Here is an 11,053-nt window from a genome sequence, read left to right as displayed (position 1 = left end):
GATTGGACATCAGATGATTTAAGGTGGGAGTTACTGTAAGATTCATCCTTTAGGGCCAATGATGAAACTATTTTCTCTACTCTGCTCATGTCCTGATTGTTTTCCTCGGTAGGTGGCGATAAACCCATTTGAGTACAAAGCCTTTCAACAGCCTCCTCATCAATTTCCATCTCAGTATCCCCATCATCATCTCCATTTGGTAATGACTTGGGATGGCCCAGGCCAAAGCTTCTTAACAAACTCAGACTTCTACGCGCATTCCAGGACGTGGTGTAAGATGCATTTGGGTTAGTTGGGTTGTTATTATTATCCTTCACCCTTTGCAGTTCATCCTGTGCGGTTTACATTAAATATTACATTAGTTGGGTTGTATCTATGTTTTATGAGATAAGCAAAAGAATGCATACCCTCAGCTGGCGTATCACTTCCCGCAAGAAATTTACATCATCCTGCATTACTTCATTGACAACAGCCTTGTTCAGTATCGCTTTTGCACGCTGAGCAAATCTTAAGGTACTGAAGGTTTCACTTCTACAACTGCAATATGTGATGCCATTTTTTTCAGAAAAAATGGAGGATAAAATAATTTCTGGAACACATATTTTTTACGTGATACTCGTATGGGTTCTTGATTTACCTTTGCGAGGGAGAAACTGCACAAACCATAGCTAACTTCGCGTTCCCACCAAGAGACTCTTGCAATAGAAATGTCAACCTGGAATCTCGGTAGGGTATATGCCTCTGCTTCCCTGTTTGTGAAATTTCTGCGAGAATGTTGATCAAGTTCCTGCATGTAATTAAAAACTGTGTGGGTTACATTGATCTTAGTTTCAGACTGTACAGAATAACATCTGAAAAATGTCAAGGTAAAAGATCTGGCATAGATAGAAGTCAGAAATTACAACCATCATTTTCAAATTGTGTTCATATCAATAAAATCCAGATTCAAATGCATACTCTCGAGAGAAAGGAAACAAATGCAGGATTGACTGGTAAAGAAAATTAATAAGCAGCTATGTATATGGATTATTCTGATCTTACCCAAGTTGAGAAAGTGATCGATTTATATTCCCAGCTTCCTTTAAACGATCACCTGCTGCACCGGTTAACTTTTGCCTTTCTGAACCAGCCAGATCAACAAGATTTATTCTACTTGTTTTGAAGCTGCTTAGACCATCTGCAACACTCTGTTACATATTACATTAAAATACAGTTAGATATAGATTGACATTAACCCATAATAAAATTAACTAAATAATTGCTAAACTAACAAGCATCTGAGCATCATAGCCTAGTTTTAAAACCTTGCAGTTACCAAATAATATGACCAATGTAATAAAGAAGAACAGCCCACCTTGCAGTGGGACTCGACAACACAAGTAAATACACAATGTGACCTTGAACTCTCTGCATTTACACTTGTAGCCCCAGTCCTTCTGTTTGCCAAGCCCTGCGACAGTTTAAGACTCCAGCATTATTATTGAAGATAATCATTTCAAAAGCACGCAACAAAATAGTTCAGATTGTCTACACTGCAAGACTTTGACACACTTTGGCAGAATACACAGTATTGCAGTTCCTGTAGTGTAGACAATTTTTCTTTATAACAAACCAAAGTTATGCATCCCATCTTTTAAAAGTTTAGGAGAAATACAACTGATATCACACCTAGGAAACACAAGTGTGTACGTTTTTATCAATTACTCTAGAAATCTTTCAAAGTAGAAGGGGATTAATTACCCAAGAGGAACATGAAATGAAATGATATAACAAACCTTAACCAGAAGCTTTGACAAATCCTTCAAGTTTTTCACGTATTCCTCAGTCAGATTTTCAACATAAACACCGGACTTGACATCTTCTCTAATCTGGTGCAATATTAATAAAAGAAAAAAAAAGATGAATCCAGGTTCTTTTTCTTTACAAAATGAAACAAGTTGAAGTTGCAAGCTCCTGTTACCATCAGGTTTTTTTGGCTCGGATCCAAAAGATCTGTTATTTGCTCGTTATATATCTGCCATAAAAAAATGGGAAAGGGACCCATGTCTATCAAGCTTTGAGAAATAAAAACATCATAAGCAGAAAATCTATAGTAGAATACACTCATCAAACCTCGAGAAACGAACAGCGGCATTGGTAATTGAGCTGCCTTTCAGCGTGCTTTGCTTGCTCCTGCAAACAAAAGAAATCAAGTTTTGAATGTGCTGCCTCTTTAGCAAAATGAAACGAAGTGAATGTAAACAACACCAAGGCATCATATCATCACCTCACTGATACGGGAGAAGAGCAACTCAAAGACACGTGGTGTCAATCCTCTTTGGTCACCACTAAGATGCTCTTCCAACAATCCATTTGCAGGACCCCACATGGTATACGTTTTCCCACTTCCAGTCTGAACAAATCAAATGTTAGAATTGCAATCAAACCTGGTTTAAAAAATTTCAATACAATCCCAAAGCAACACATTGAAAAAGGAAGGATGACTACCTGTCCGTAAGCAAAAACAGAACTGTTAAATCCAGCCAGACAGTTCTCTACAAGAGGGGCTCCCACAAGCTTAAAGATTTCATCCTGCAATGAACACAAGAAAATATACAAACATCTTAACCTATGTAAATCATGAGATAATTAACCCAATAATGAAAACTAAATACTTGCCTGAGTTGACTCCGGGTCAGCAATCGAGTCGAAAGTGAAAGTCTGTTCATTGATAGTGAGGGCATCGTTGGAGATCTTTTTAACTATCATCTCCTCTTCCTCACCTTTGCTTGGAGGCTTCATTCTGACTATAACCTACAAAGCGAGACAAGAGCTCTAGTTGAGTAGCTTTAAACACTACTAAGACAAATCGAACTAACGGTAACTAATAGCAATCAAGAAATTAGGGATTTTAGAATCTGGAACTTAATTTTTGACCAAACTCATCCAACAAATTAGGGTTTTTTTTTTCCAATTTCTGGGCAAGAAAATCAAAAATTCAAAAGAATCAAACAACCTTGACACCAGAGTCTGAAACCCCAGCCGCTACTCCGTTATCCACGGCAGCTTCAGCAATTAGCTTCCGTTTAAGAGGATTTGAAGACGGCGGACGCGGAGGCAAAGGACACTTAAGTTTCGCCGGAGAAGACCTATGGTCAGGCATCAACGAGTTCAGATCCGGTGGTGGAGCATTCTCTTTAGCAGATCTCATCTTCGTTCGAGACTTCGATTTCGTCAAGCTAGGGTTGGGCGATTGCGATTGCGACTCTCCCATATCCCTCAAGATAGCGTTTCTTGGCATCATAAAGTGCTTCATTCTCTCTGTGGATTAACCGATTCAAATCCCTAAAAAAGAGAGGGAAGAGCAAGATCTGCTTCTGCAACAAATCAGTGTTTCGGGCAAAGTAACGAGGAAGAAGGGAAGAGAGAGAGAGAGAGAGAGAGAGAGTTTGAGAGAGCCGTTAATGGCGAGAATTTGAATTTCTAGATCGGAGAACGCATTCACATGTTTGTTTATTATTCATCTATCTCCGTTGATCGTGAGATTAAAATCCAACGGATGAGATCAAGTTAGGCCCCATGATTTTGTTCGACCGTTTGCAGATATAATACTGAAATCTCACGTGGCACGTGGCTTTTAGATTGTGTTGGGTTGGGCTTATAAACGAAGCCCAATGACGGTCCATTTCAAAATTTTAAACCGACTTCAAAAATTCCTAATAAGCAACCCACACAATTTTCATTTGTCACGAGTTCCTTATTAGACGTTTGCAAATATGAAACATAAATCAAATAAAAATATTTAGTCATGTCACGCTCCATGAGAGGCTTGTCTTAGCATGTCCAAATTAAAGTATTTTAGTTTGGTGTTTAGACGGTCGAAATTCTCTTTATTATATGAAAAATTTGGGCTACAATTGATAATGACGAACTAGAAAATGACAAAAGAGAAAGAACTGACGAACTGCGAGTTCGTCGAATTGATACTTCGAGAACCTGTCCCTTGCCCGTACGCCGTACAATCACTTTGTAGGTTACTGTATCGGTTCATCCTCTAAAAAGACCAAAATAGCCCTTTTTGGCCTATTGATTTCTTTGGGTCTTTTCTGGGCCGGACCTATTGTAGGAATGAGATCCAGCCCTAACAGCGTATGACGGAATTATATTCGGTTGCTGCGTACTCAAACGAGTCATGTGGAGTTTGTAGGAAGGCTAATAATTGGGTCTACGGAGCTTATACATGCTGTCTCTTGGTCATAGTTATGCTGTTCATTCATTGTGTGCAACGAGGAATCAAGAGTTACTTAATTTTGCTAAGGTTTGGAACTTAAGAAAAGAGACAAATATACAAAGTTCAAAACTTAAATATATCAATTCATTTACAAAGAAAATTAAAATTATAAAATAAATAGGACTAAAATTACATAAATATTAAACATATATAACTATAGATTAAAAAAAGGTAATTTTGCTAAGTTTTGTAGTTACTTAAAAAAAAAAAGTTCAAAAGACAAACTTTTAAAATTATGATGAAACAAAAAAATTATAACAACTATTGAAACAAAAAATTGTGATGAAAAATGTGAACAGGTGAAAACACAACCCTAAAAATGTTAAGATAGTTACTTTTTATTTTTGTGATTTTAATTCGATCCTAATTCATAGGCTAATGATTTCAAGTAGGAAGTATTTTCGTTTTAAATCTTTTGGTACATCAATTTTTTTTTTTTTTGACACAGGTAAATTGGAATAAAAGATTCTTCATATATATATTTAAAAATATTTACCAAAAAATGAAAAAGACAGTCAAATGAAAAGATTATAAACACCAAAAAAAAGAAATAAATTTCATACACAATCTTAACGTGAATAATAAGTTAATTAATAACAGAGTGTTTATTCAGTTGCTATAAACAAAACAAAACAAAAAAAACGTTAAAGCTGAGATTTTTAAGTTTCTTTGGTCAAACAAACCAAAAGAAAAAACAGAGAGAAAGAACTCGAATCCTCTGATCTGATCTGAATTTACAACAATGGCGGAGACAGCAAACACAGATCTGGAAGGAATCGATGGAGTTCGTATGACATGGAACGTCTGGCCACGTTCTAAAGTCGAAGCAAGCAAATGCGTGATCCCACTCGCCGCTTCCATTTCTCCGATCCGGCGACATTCCGATATCCCTACCCTTCCTTACGCTCCTCTCCGTTGCCGAACCTGCTCCGCGGCGTTGAACGCTTACGCGCAAGTCGATTTCACAGCGAAGCTCTGGATCTGTCCCTTTTGCTTTCAGCGTAATCATTTCCCGCCTCATTACCATGTGATCTCTGAGACTAATCTCCCTGGTGAGCTTTATCCTCAGTATACTACTGTTGAATACACGCTTCCTCCTCCGCATGATCATAGGAATGGGGAGGTTCCGTCTCAGGCTGTGTTTATGTTTGTTCTTGATACTTGTATGATTGAAGAGGAGCTTGAATTTGCTAAATCTGCGGTTAAGCAGGCGATTGGATTGCTTCCTGAGAAGGCTTTGGTTGGGTTTGTGTCGTTTGGTACTCAGGCTCATGTACATGAGTTGGGATTCTCTGAGATGTCTAAAGTTTTCGTTTTTAGAGGGGATAAAGAGATTTCGAAAGATCAGGTTTTGGATCAGTTGGGGCTTGGAGCTTCTTCGAGGAGAGGAGGTCCTGTTTCTGGATATCATCCTAAAGGAGCTCAAAATGGTTCTGGTTTGAATAGATTCTTGTTGCCTGCCTCGGATTGCGAATTCACTCTCAACTCTGTTAGTAAAGTTTGTTTTTTGAAGTTATTTATCATTTAGCTAGTGTTGATTGTCAAGTTGGAACTTTTTCATCTGATTGTATGGATGATGTTTGGTATGTAGCTTTTGGATGAGCTACAAAGTGATCAGTGGCCTGTTCAGCCAGGTCATCGTTCCCAACGATGCACAGGTGTGGCATTGAGTGTAGCTGCAGGATTGCTTGGAGCTTGCTTGCCTGGAACTGGGGCTAGAATTGTAGCTTTGATTGGAGGTCCATGTACAGAAGGCCCTGGAACTGTAAGTGCCTGTTGACGATTGTTGGCACTGTGAGCATTCATCACACCATGTTTATGAAGCATGTCTTTTTAATTTCTTTCTAATCTCTTTTGTACAGATTGTCTCAAAAGATTTGTCGGATCCTGTGCGTTCTCACAAAGATGTAGATAAAGATGCCGCTCCTTACTATAAGAAGGCTGTCAAGTTTTATGAGAGCATCGCAAAGCAACTAGTCACTCAGGGTCATGTGCTAGACCTTTTTGCTTCTGCACTTGATCAGGTATTACTGTGACGTGATTATAAATCATTGGTGCACAATGCTCTGAATTAGTTCTTCAAGTTTCATTTTGCATTTTGTATCAGTTGCTTTTGCAATTTGTATCAGTTGCTTTTGCAATACTGTTTTGTATTTTTTGTAGCTGGAAATCTAGAAAATGGAATGCATCTTTTATTCTTGTGTCTGGAAGTGTGGTCTTGATAATGCAATGAGTTTTACTTAACTGTTTGTCAAACTTAACATGGTCAATAGGATATAAAAAAATGTGAATCCTCTCACTTGTCCTCAATTTTGTTAACTAGCCTGTGATATCAGTTTAACTAATCCTCTCAATTTCCTGTTTTTGATGATGTTTTTTCTCCATTGTGTTTCTTCCAATAGTTTCTATCTTTAGTCAACATAAGGCATTGCTTGTTGTATATTGTCATGCTCTCATTTCTGATAACTATAATTTGATATCTAATTATAATTGTTTCTGCTGTTGCATTTTGGATATAGTTAGGTTGGGGTTGCTGAGATGAAAGTTGCAGTTGAAAGAACTGGTGGCCTTGTTGTTCTGTCTGAAAGTTTTGGCCATTCCGTATTCAAAGATTCCTTCAAGCGGGTATTTGAAGATGGCGATCCGGCTCTTGGCCTTTGCTTTAAGTAAGTTTCTACTTTGCTGATGCATCACTCTCTTTGATCTATTATTACATGGTAGAGAAAATTTTGGCGATGCAATAACCTTTCTTGTTTATTGAGTATCATACGTTTCAAGCATGTATGTAAGAAATAAAACTATGTGCGTACTTAAATATAAACTGACCTTAAATCGTTTATATCTAGTGGGATGCTTGAGATCTGTTGTTCACAGGACATCAAAATTCAAGGGGCTATTGGGCCATGCTCATCATTAGAGAAGGTTAAACATGGAGTCCTTGAATATACCCTTCTTTCAAAAATGAATTGATAGTAATTTGTGAGATGAACAAAGCTATCTCTTCTCAACTAAATTGAAGTTTTCTTTTATTTGAATCCTTTCAGAAAGGTACTTGTGTTGCTGACACGGTTATAGGAGAGGGGAATACTTCTTCTTGGAGGTTGTGTGGCCTTGATAAAAGTACGTGTTTGACAGTATTTTTTGACATATCTTCAACCGGGTCAAATTCTCCAGGAGTTGCGAATCCACAGTTTTATTTGCAGTTTCTCACAAGGTACTTTGGGCAGTGGTTTAGTCTTGTATTTATCTGTTTTCTTATTTTTGTTTTAAGTCCGTGCCTTTCTGCATTACATTGTGGGCTTCATTGTCGAAAGTATCATGTTGTTTACTTGTTTGCAGTTACCAAAACTCTGAAGGCCAAACATTGCTCCGGGTTACTACTGTATGCAGACAGTGGAAAGACAGTGCTGTGAGTTCAGAGGTTTGTCCTGTTTTTGCTTTATTCATAAATTTATGACTTAAAGTTTCAATTGATAAGCAATTTGAATTTTTTCTTCATCATGACCTATTTTCTGAATCTATAGTAAAGGGTAGGCCAACTTTTTGGGGTTTTGCTCCATACAATTGAACTTTCTTGTACTCTTAGTATCACCGTTAGGACTAGAACATGCTTTGCATCTCACACTTTCTTTGACTGCAATTTTCAAATTAGTGCTATATAATTTACTACCACAGATTTTCATCAATTATTCTGTTACAGTTACTACTGATAGGCAGTAAGTCTTAGCTCTTGCATTCTTGTCAGTACTATTAGTCGTATATTTTGGCATTCCTTGTGGCTAATCAGAAACAATCCATCACTAATGTATCATCATAGATAATTTATATGGAATAATAAGCAAAGCTTCTGACAAACATTTTGATACACATACCAGCCTATCCATTTTCATTGTTTGTTTTTAGTTTCCATGAGATGAATTTTAGACATGGGCCCATGGTGTAGGATTATGCAAATAACCATCAAAAAATGCAATGCAGGATTTCTTATAGTCTAAAAGCTTCCTAGTGAGCTAACATTCTATTTTACCGATTGTTATGTATTTTTCAGGAACTTGTGCATGGGTTTGATCAAGAAACTGCTGCTGTGGTAATGGCTAGATTAGCTTCTTTGAAAATGGAGTCAGAGGTACGTCAGAGTAGACAGCGTCAGTTTGGTAGTTGCTTTGTTTTATTATTGTGCTGGCGTAACCTCTTAATGCTGGCAATGTTTTTAAATATGTGTCTTTCCTTGGGAAAATACTCACCAGGAAACCTAGGAGGTCAAATGTTCATCTATTTATACGAAAGACATTCAAAGTTTATTGTTCACACAGCTGTATAATTAATGTATAGTAATCTGAACTAGGAGGATCCAAATTGTTTCTTAGAAAATACTGCAGGGACTAGTTATCTAAGGCGCGCCTATCAGCAAGTCATGTCTGTTTATACATTTCATCATTTTTTGTTTCGCAGGAGGGATTTGATGCTACTCGGTGGTTAGATCGGAATCTGATTCGTCTTTGTTCAAAGTTTGGAGACTATAGAAAGGATGATCCAACCTCCTTCACGCTGAATCCCTATTTTTCGTTATTTCCTCAGTTTATATTTAATCTGCGGCGATCGCAGTTTGTTCAGGTACCACTGCTTTTACGTGTCATGGTTTGTGCTCATCATATCATTAGCTTAGTATCATGTTTTCTTTTGCGGGTTGTGATGATGGCAGGTATTTAACAATAGCCCTGATGAAACCGCATACTTCTGCATGTTGTTAAACCGGGAGAATATTTCGAATGCAACTGTCATGATCCAACCGTCGTTGACAATGTATTCATTCCATTCACCACCTCAACCAGCTTTGCTAGATGTGGCTTCCATTGCAGCCGATCGAATTCTTTTATTAGATGCATATTTTAGTGTTGTTGTCTTCCATGGAATGACTGTAGCACAATGGCGAAACATGGGTTATCATCATCAGTCTGAACACCAGGTACTTCTAACTAGCTGTGACAAATAGATTTTTTCATGATGCAGAACCATCTCATTGTGGTTGAATAACTTAATCTTCCAGTGACTGACTAGCTATTACGATTTTTGTGAGATAGGCTTTTGCTGAGNGGGTTGTGATGATGGCAGGTGTTTAACAATAGCCCTGATGAAACCGCATACTTCTGCATGTTGTTAAACCGGGAGAATATTTCGAATGCAACTGTCATGATCCAACCGTCGTTGACAATGTATTCATTCCATTCACCACCTCAACCAGCTTTGCTAGATGTGGCTTCCATTGCAGCCGATCGAATTCTTTTATTAGATGCATATTTTAGTGTTGTTGTCTTCCATGGAATGACTGTAGCACAATGGCGAAACATGGGTTATCATCATCAGTCTGAACACCAGGTACTTCTAACTAGCTGTGACAAATAGATTTTTTCATGATGCAGAACCATCTCATTGTGGTTGAATAACTTAATCTTCCAGTGACTGACTAGCTATTACGATTTTTGTGAGATAGGCTTTTGCTGAGTTATTGCAAGCTCCACAAGAGGATTCCCAGATGATAGTCCGGGAGCGTTTCCCTGTCCCAAGATTAGTTGTCTGTGATCAGCACGGCTCGCAGGTCATTTGTCTTTATCTATATGTCTTCAAGTAATTGTCAGATTCAATTTTGGTTTTTGCATCTCACTAGATTTGAATGGGAAAATGCAGGCGAGGTTTCTATTAGCTAAGCTGAATCCATCAGCGACATACAACAACGCAAACGAGATGTCAACAGGGTCAGATGTGATATTCACAGACGACGTGAGCCTTCGAGTCTTCTTTGAACATCTTCAGAAGCTCGCCGTGCAATCTTGAGTAGTCATTTGTTTTTCTTCTTTTTTTTTTGAACAAAGACTCTTTTTTTTTTTTCTAAACTCATCAACTAACATTGAAAACTTTTAATTTTTGTCTTTATTAAAAAATTGTCTTGTAATATTATGTTTTTGTTCAAGAACTTTGGTATTATTCCTGATTTAATACTAAGTTTTGTACCATGCATATCTGAATCCTAATCAAATTGCGAACCTCGTATAGGTTGGATTACAGGACATGTTGTTTATTATGATACAGTTGCGCGCGCTGGATTTCGCTTAGGATTGCGCTGCTATGAGTTATATTGGAAATAGAGCGCGTTATAGTTTGCAATTGCATGAACCAAATGATATCATGTATAATGTTGTGAGTTGTGAGTCTGTCACAAAACCAAATTCTATTGCCAGCTGTTAGTTTCTGTTGACAAACATTGTCAAACGCGAAATATGAAGAGATAGAAAAACACAATACCGTTTGCACAAGTTAATATTAAATTACTCACTAATCCATGTATATGTCGGATTTTGCCGCTGCCTTTGTGATTATACAACTTATCACTCAAATCAATTACAAGATTGCAACATATCAAAAAAAGATAAGACAAACTATGACAAGTTGATAACAAATCCGGCAGAAACCTTTGGCATACATTTTTGATGGTTTCATTATATACATAAGAAGTTAAGAACTAATTAAATTTCATCGACTAACCAAAATACAAAATACGCGTGAGTTTTTATCCTAGTGTTACAGTGTACTCATATTATACTTGGATTTTTGTTTACATGTTTTTTTTTTTTTTTTTATATAAATGGTGTAAAAGCAACTTAAATTTAAGTTAAACAGTGGACGCAGTGCCATGCCAGCCTTTCTAGGGGCTTAAGGCAAGTTTTAAAGTGTAATTATTTGCTTAAGGCAAGTTTTAAAGTGTAATTATTTTTAAATAATTAGGAA

General features: G+C 37.2%; 2 protein-coding genes across 4 annotated transcripts in view; one reads left to right on the top strand and one right to left on the bottom strand.

Moving 5' to 3' along the window:
* Positions 1–3,453, bottom strand: part of LOC104788630 (kinesin-like protein KIN-12B) — a 6,611-nt gene extending 3,158 nt beyond the window's left edge. Inside the window, exons 1-12 of one of the 2 annotated variants that reach the window (XM_010514402.2) lie at positions 2,996–3,453; positions 2,659–2,793; positions 2,488–2,571; positions 2,267–2,392; positions 2,113–2,172; positions 1,961–2,014; positions 1,776–1,868; positions 1,355–1,450; positions 1,042–1,187; positions 638–787; positions 408–537; positions 9–332 (exon numbers count right to left, since the gene is read on the bottom strand). In XM_010514402.2, the coding sequence (XP_010512704.1) occupies positions 9–332; positions 408–537; positions 638–787; positions 1,042–1,187; positions 1,355–1,450; positions 1,776–1,868; positions 1,961–2,014; positions 2,113–2,172; positions 2,267–2,392; positions 2,488–2,571; positions 2,659–2,793; positions 2,996–3,295 (1,698 nt within the window). In that variant the 5' untranslated portion in view covers positions 3,296–3,453. The remainder of the gene's footprint in view (positions 1–8; positions 333–407; positions 538–637; positions 788–1,041; positions 1,188–1,354; positions 1,451–1,775; positions 1,869–1,960; positions 2,015–2,112; positions 2,173–2,266; positions 2,393–2,487; positions 2,572–2,658; positions 2,794–2,995) is intronic. The other variant, XM_010514397.2, reaches the window with a different exon arrangement.
* LOC104788613 (protein transport protein SEC23-like) lies at positions 4,914–10,270 on the top strand. 2 transcript variants are annotated; one of them, XM_010514386.2, is made up of 12 exons: positions 4,914–5,759; positions 5,862–6,035; positions 6,133–6,294; positions 6,794–6,936; positions 7,117–7,192; positions 7,315–7,484; positions 7,610–7,691; positions 8,319–8,396; positions 8,723–8,884; positions 8,973–9,236; positions 9,762–9,866; positions 9,956–10,270. In XM_010514386.2, exons 1-12 carry the CDS (start codon positions 5,013–5,015, stop codon positions 10,100–10,102), a joined length of 2,310 nt encoding a protein of 769 aa, XP_010512688.1. In that variant the 5' UTR covers positions 4,914–5,012; the 3' UTR covers positions 10,103–10,270. The 2 variants fall into 2 exon arrangements, with proteins under 2 accessions (XP_010512688.1, XP_010512680.1); XM_010514378.2 differs by lacking the exon at positions 8,973–9,236 and adding an exon at positions 9,383–9,646 and having other exon boundaries at positions 4,916–5,759.

This window comes from Camelina sativa, chromosome 1, assembly GCF_000633955.1.
Source record: "Camelina sativa cultivar DH55 chromosome 1, Cs, whole genome shotgun sequence".
NCBI lineage: Eukaryota > Viridiplantae > Streptophyta > Magnoliopsida > Brassicales > Brassicaceae > Camelina > Camelina sativa.
This window is presented reverse-complemented; position numbering and strand designations above follow the sequence as displayed.

What these genes read in the sequence shown, in the direction of transcription:
- LOC104788613 (XM_010514386.2), top strand. Translation starts at nt 5,013, where the DNA reads ATGGCGGAGACAGCAAACACAGATCTGGAAGGAATCGATGGAGTTCGT. An exon ending in TTGCTTCTGCACTTGATCAG is followed by an intron (nt 6,295 to 6,793) that starts GTATTACTGTGA and finishes GGATATAGTTAG; the next exon opens with GTTGGGGTTGCTGAGATGAA. An exon ending in CATGCTCATCATTAGAGAAG is followed by an intron (nt 7,193 to 7,314) that starts GTTAAACATGGA and finishes GAATCCTTTCAG; the next exon opens with AAAGGTACTTGTGTTGCTGA.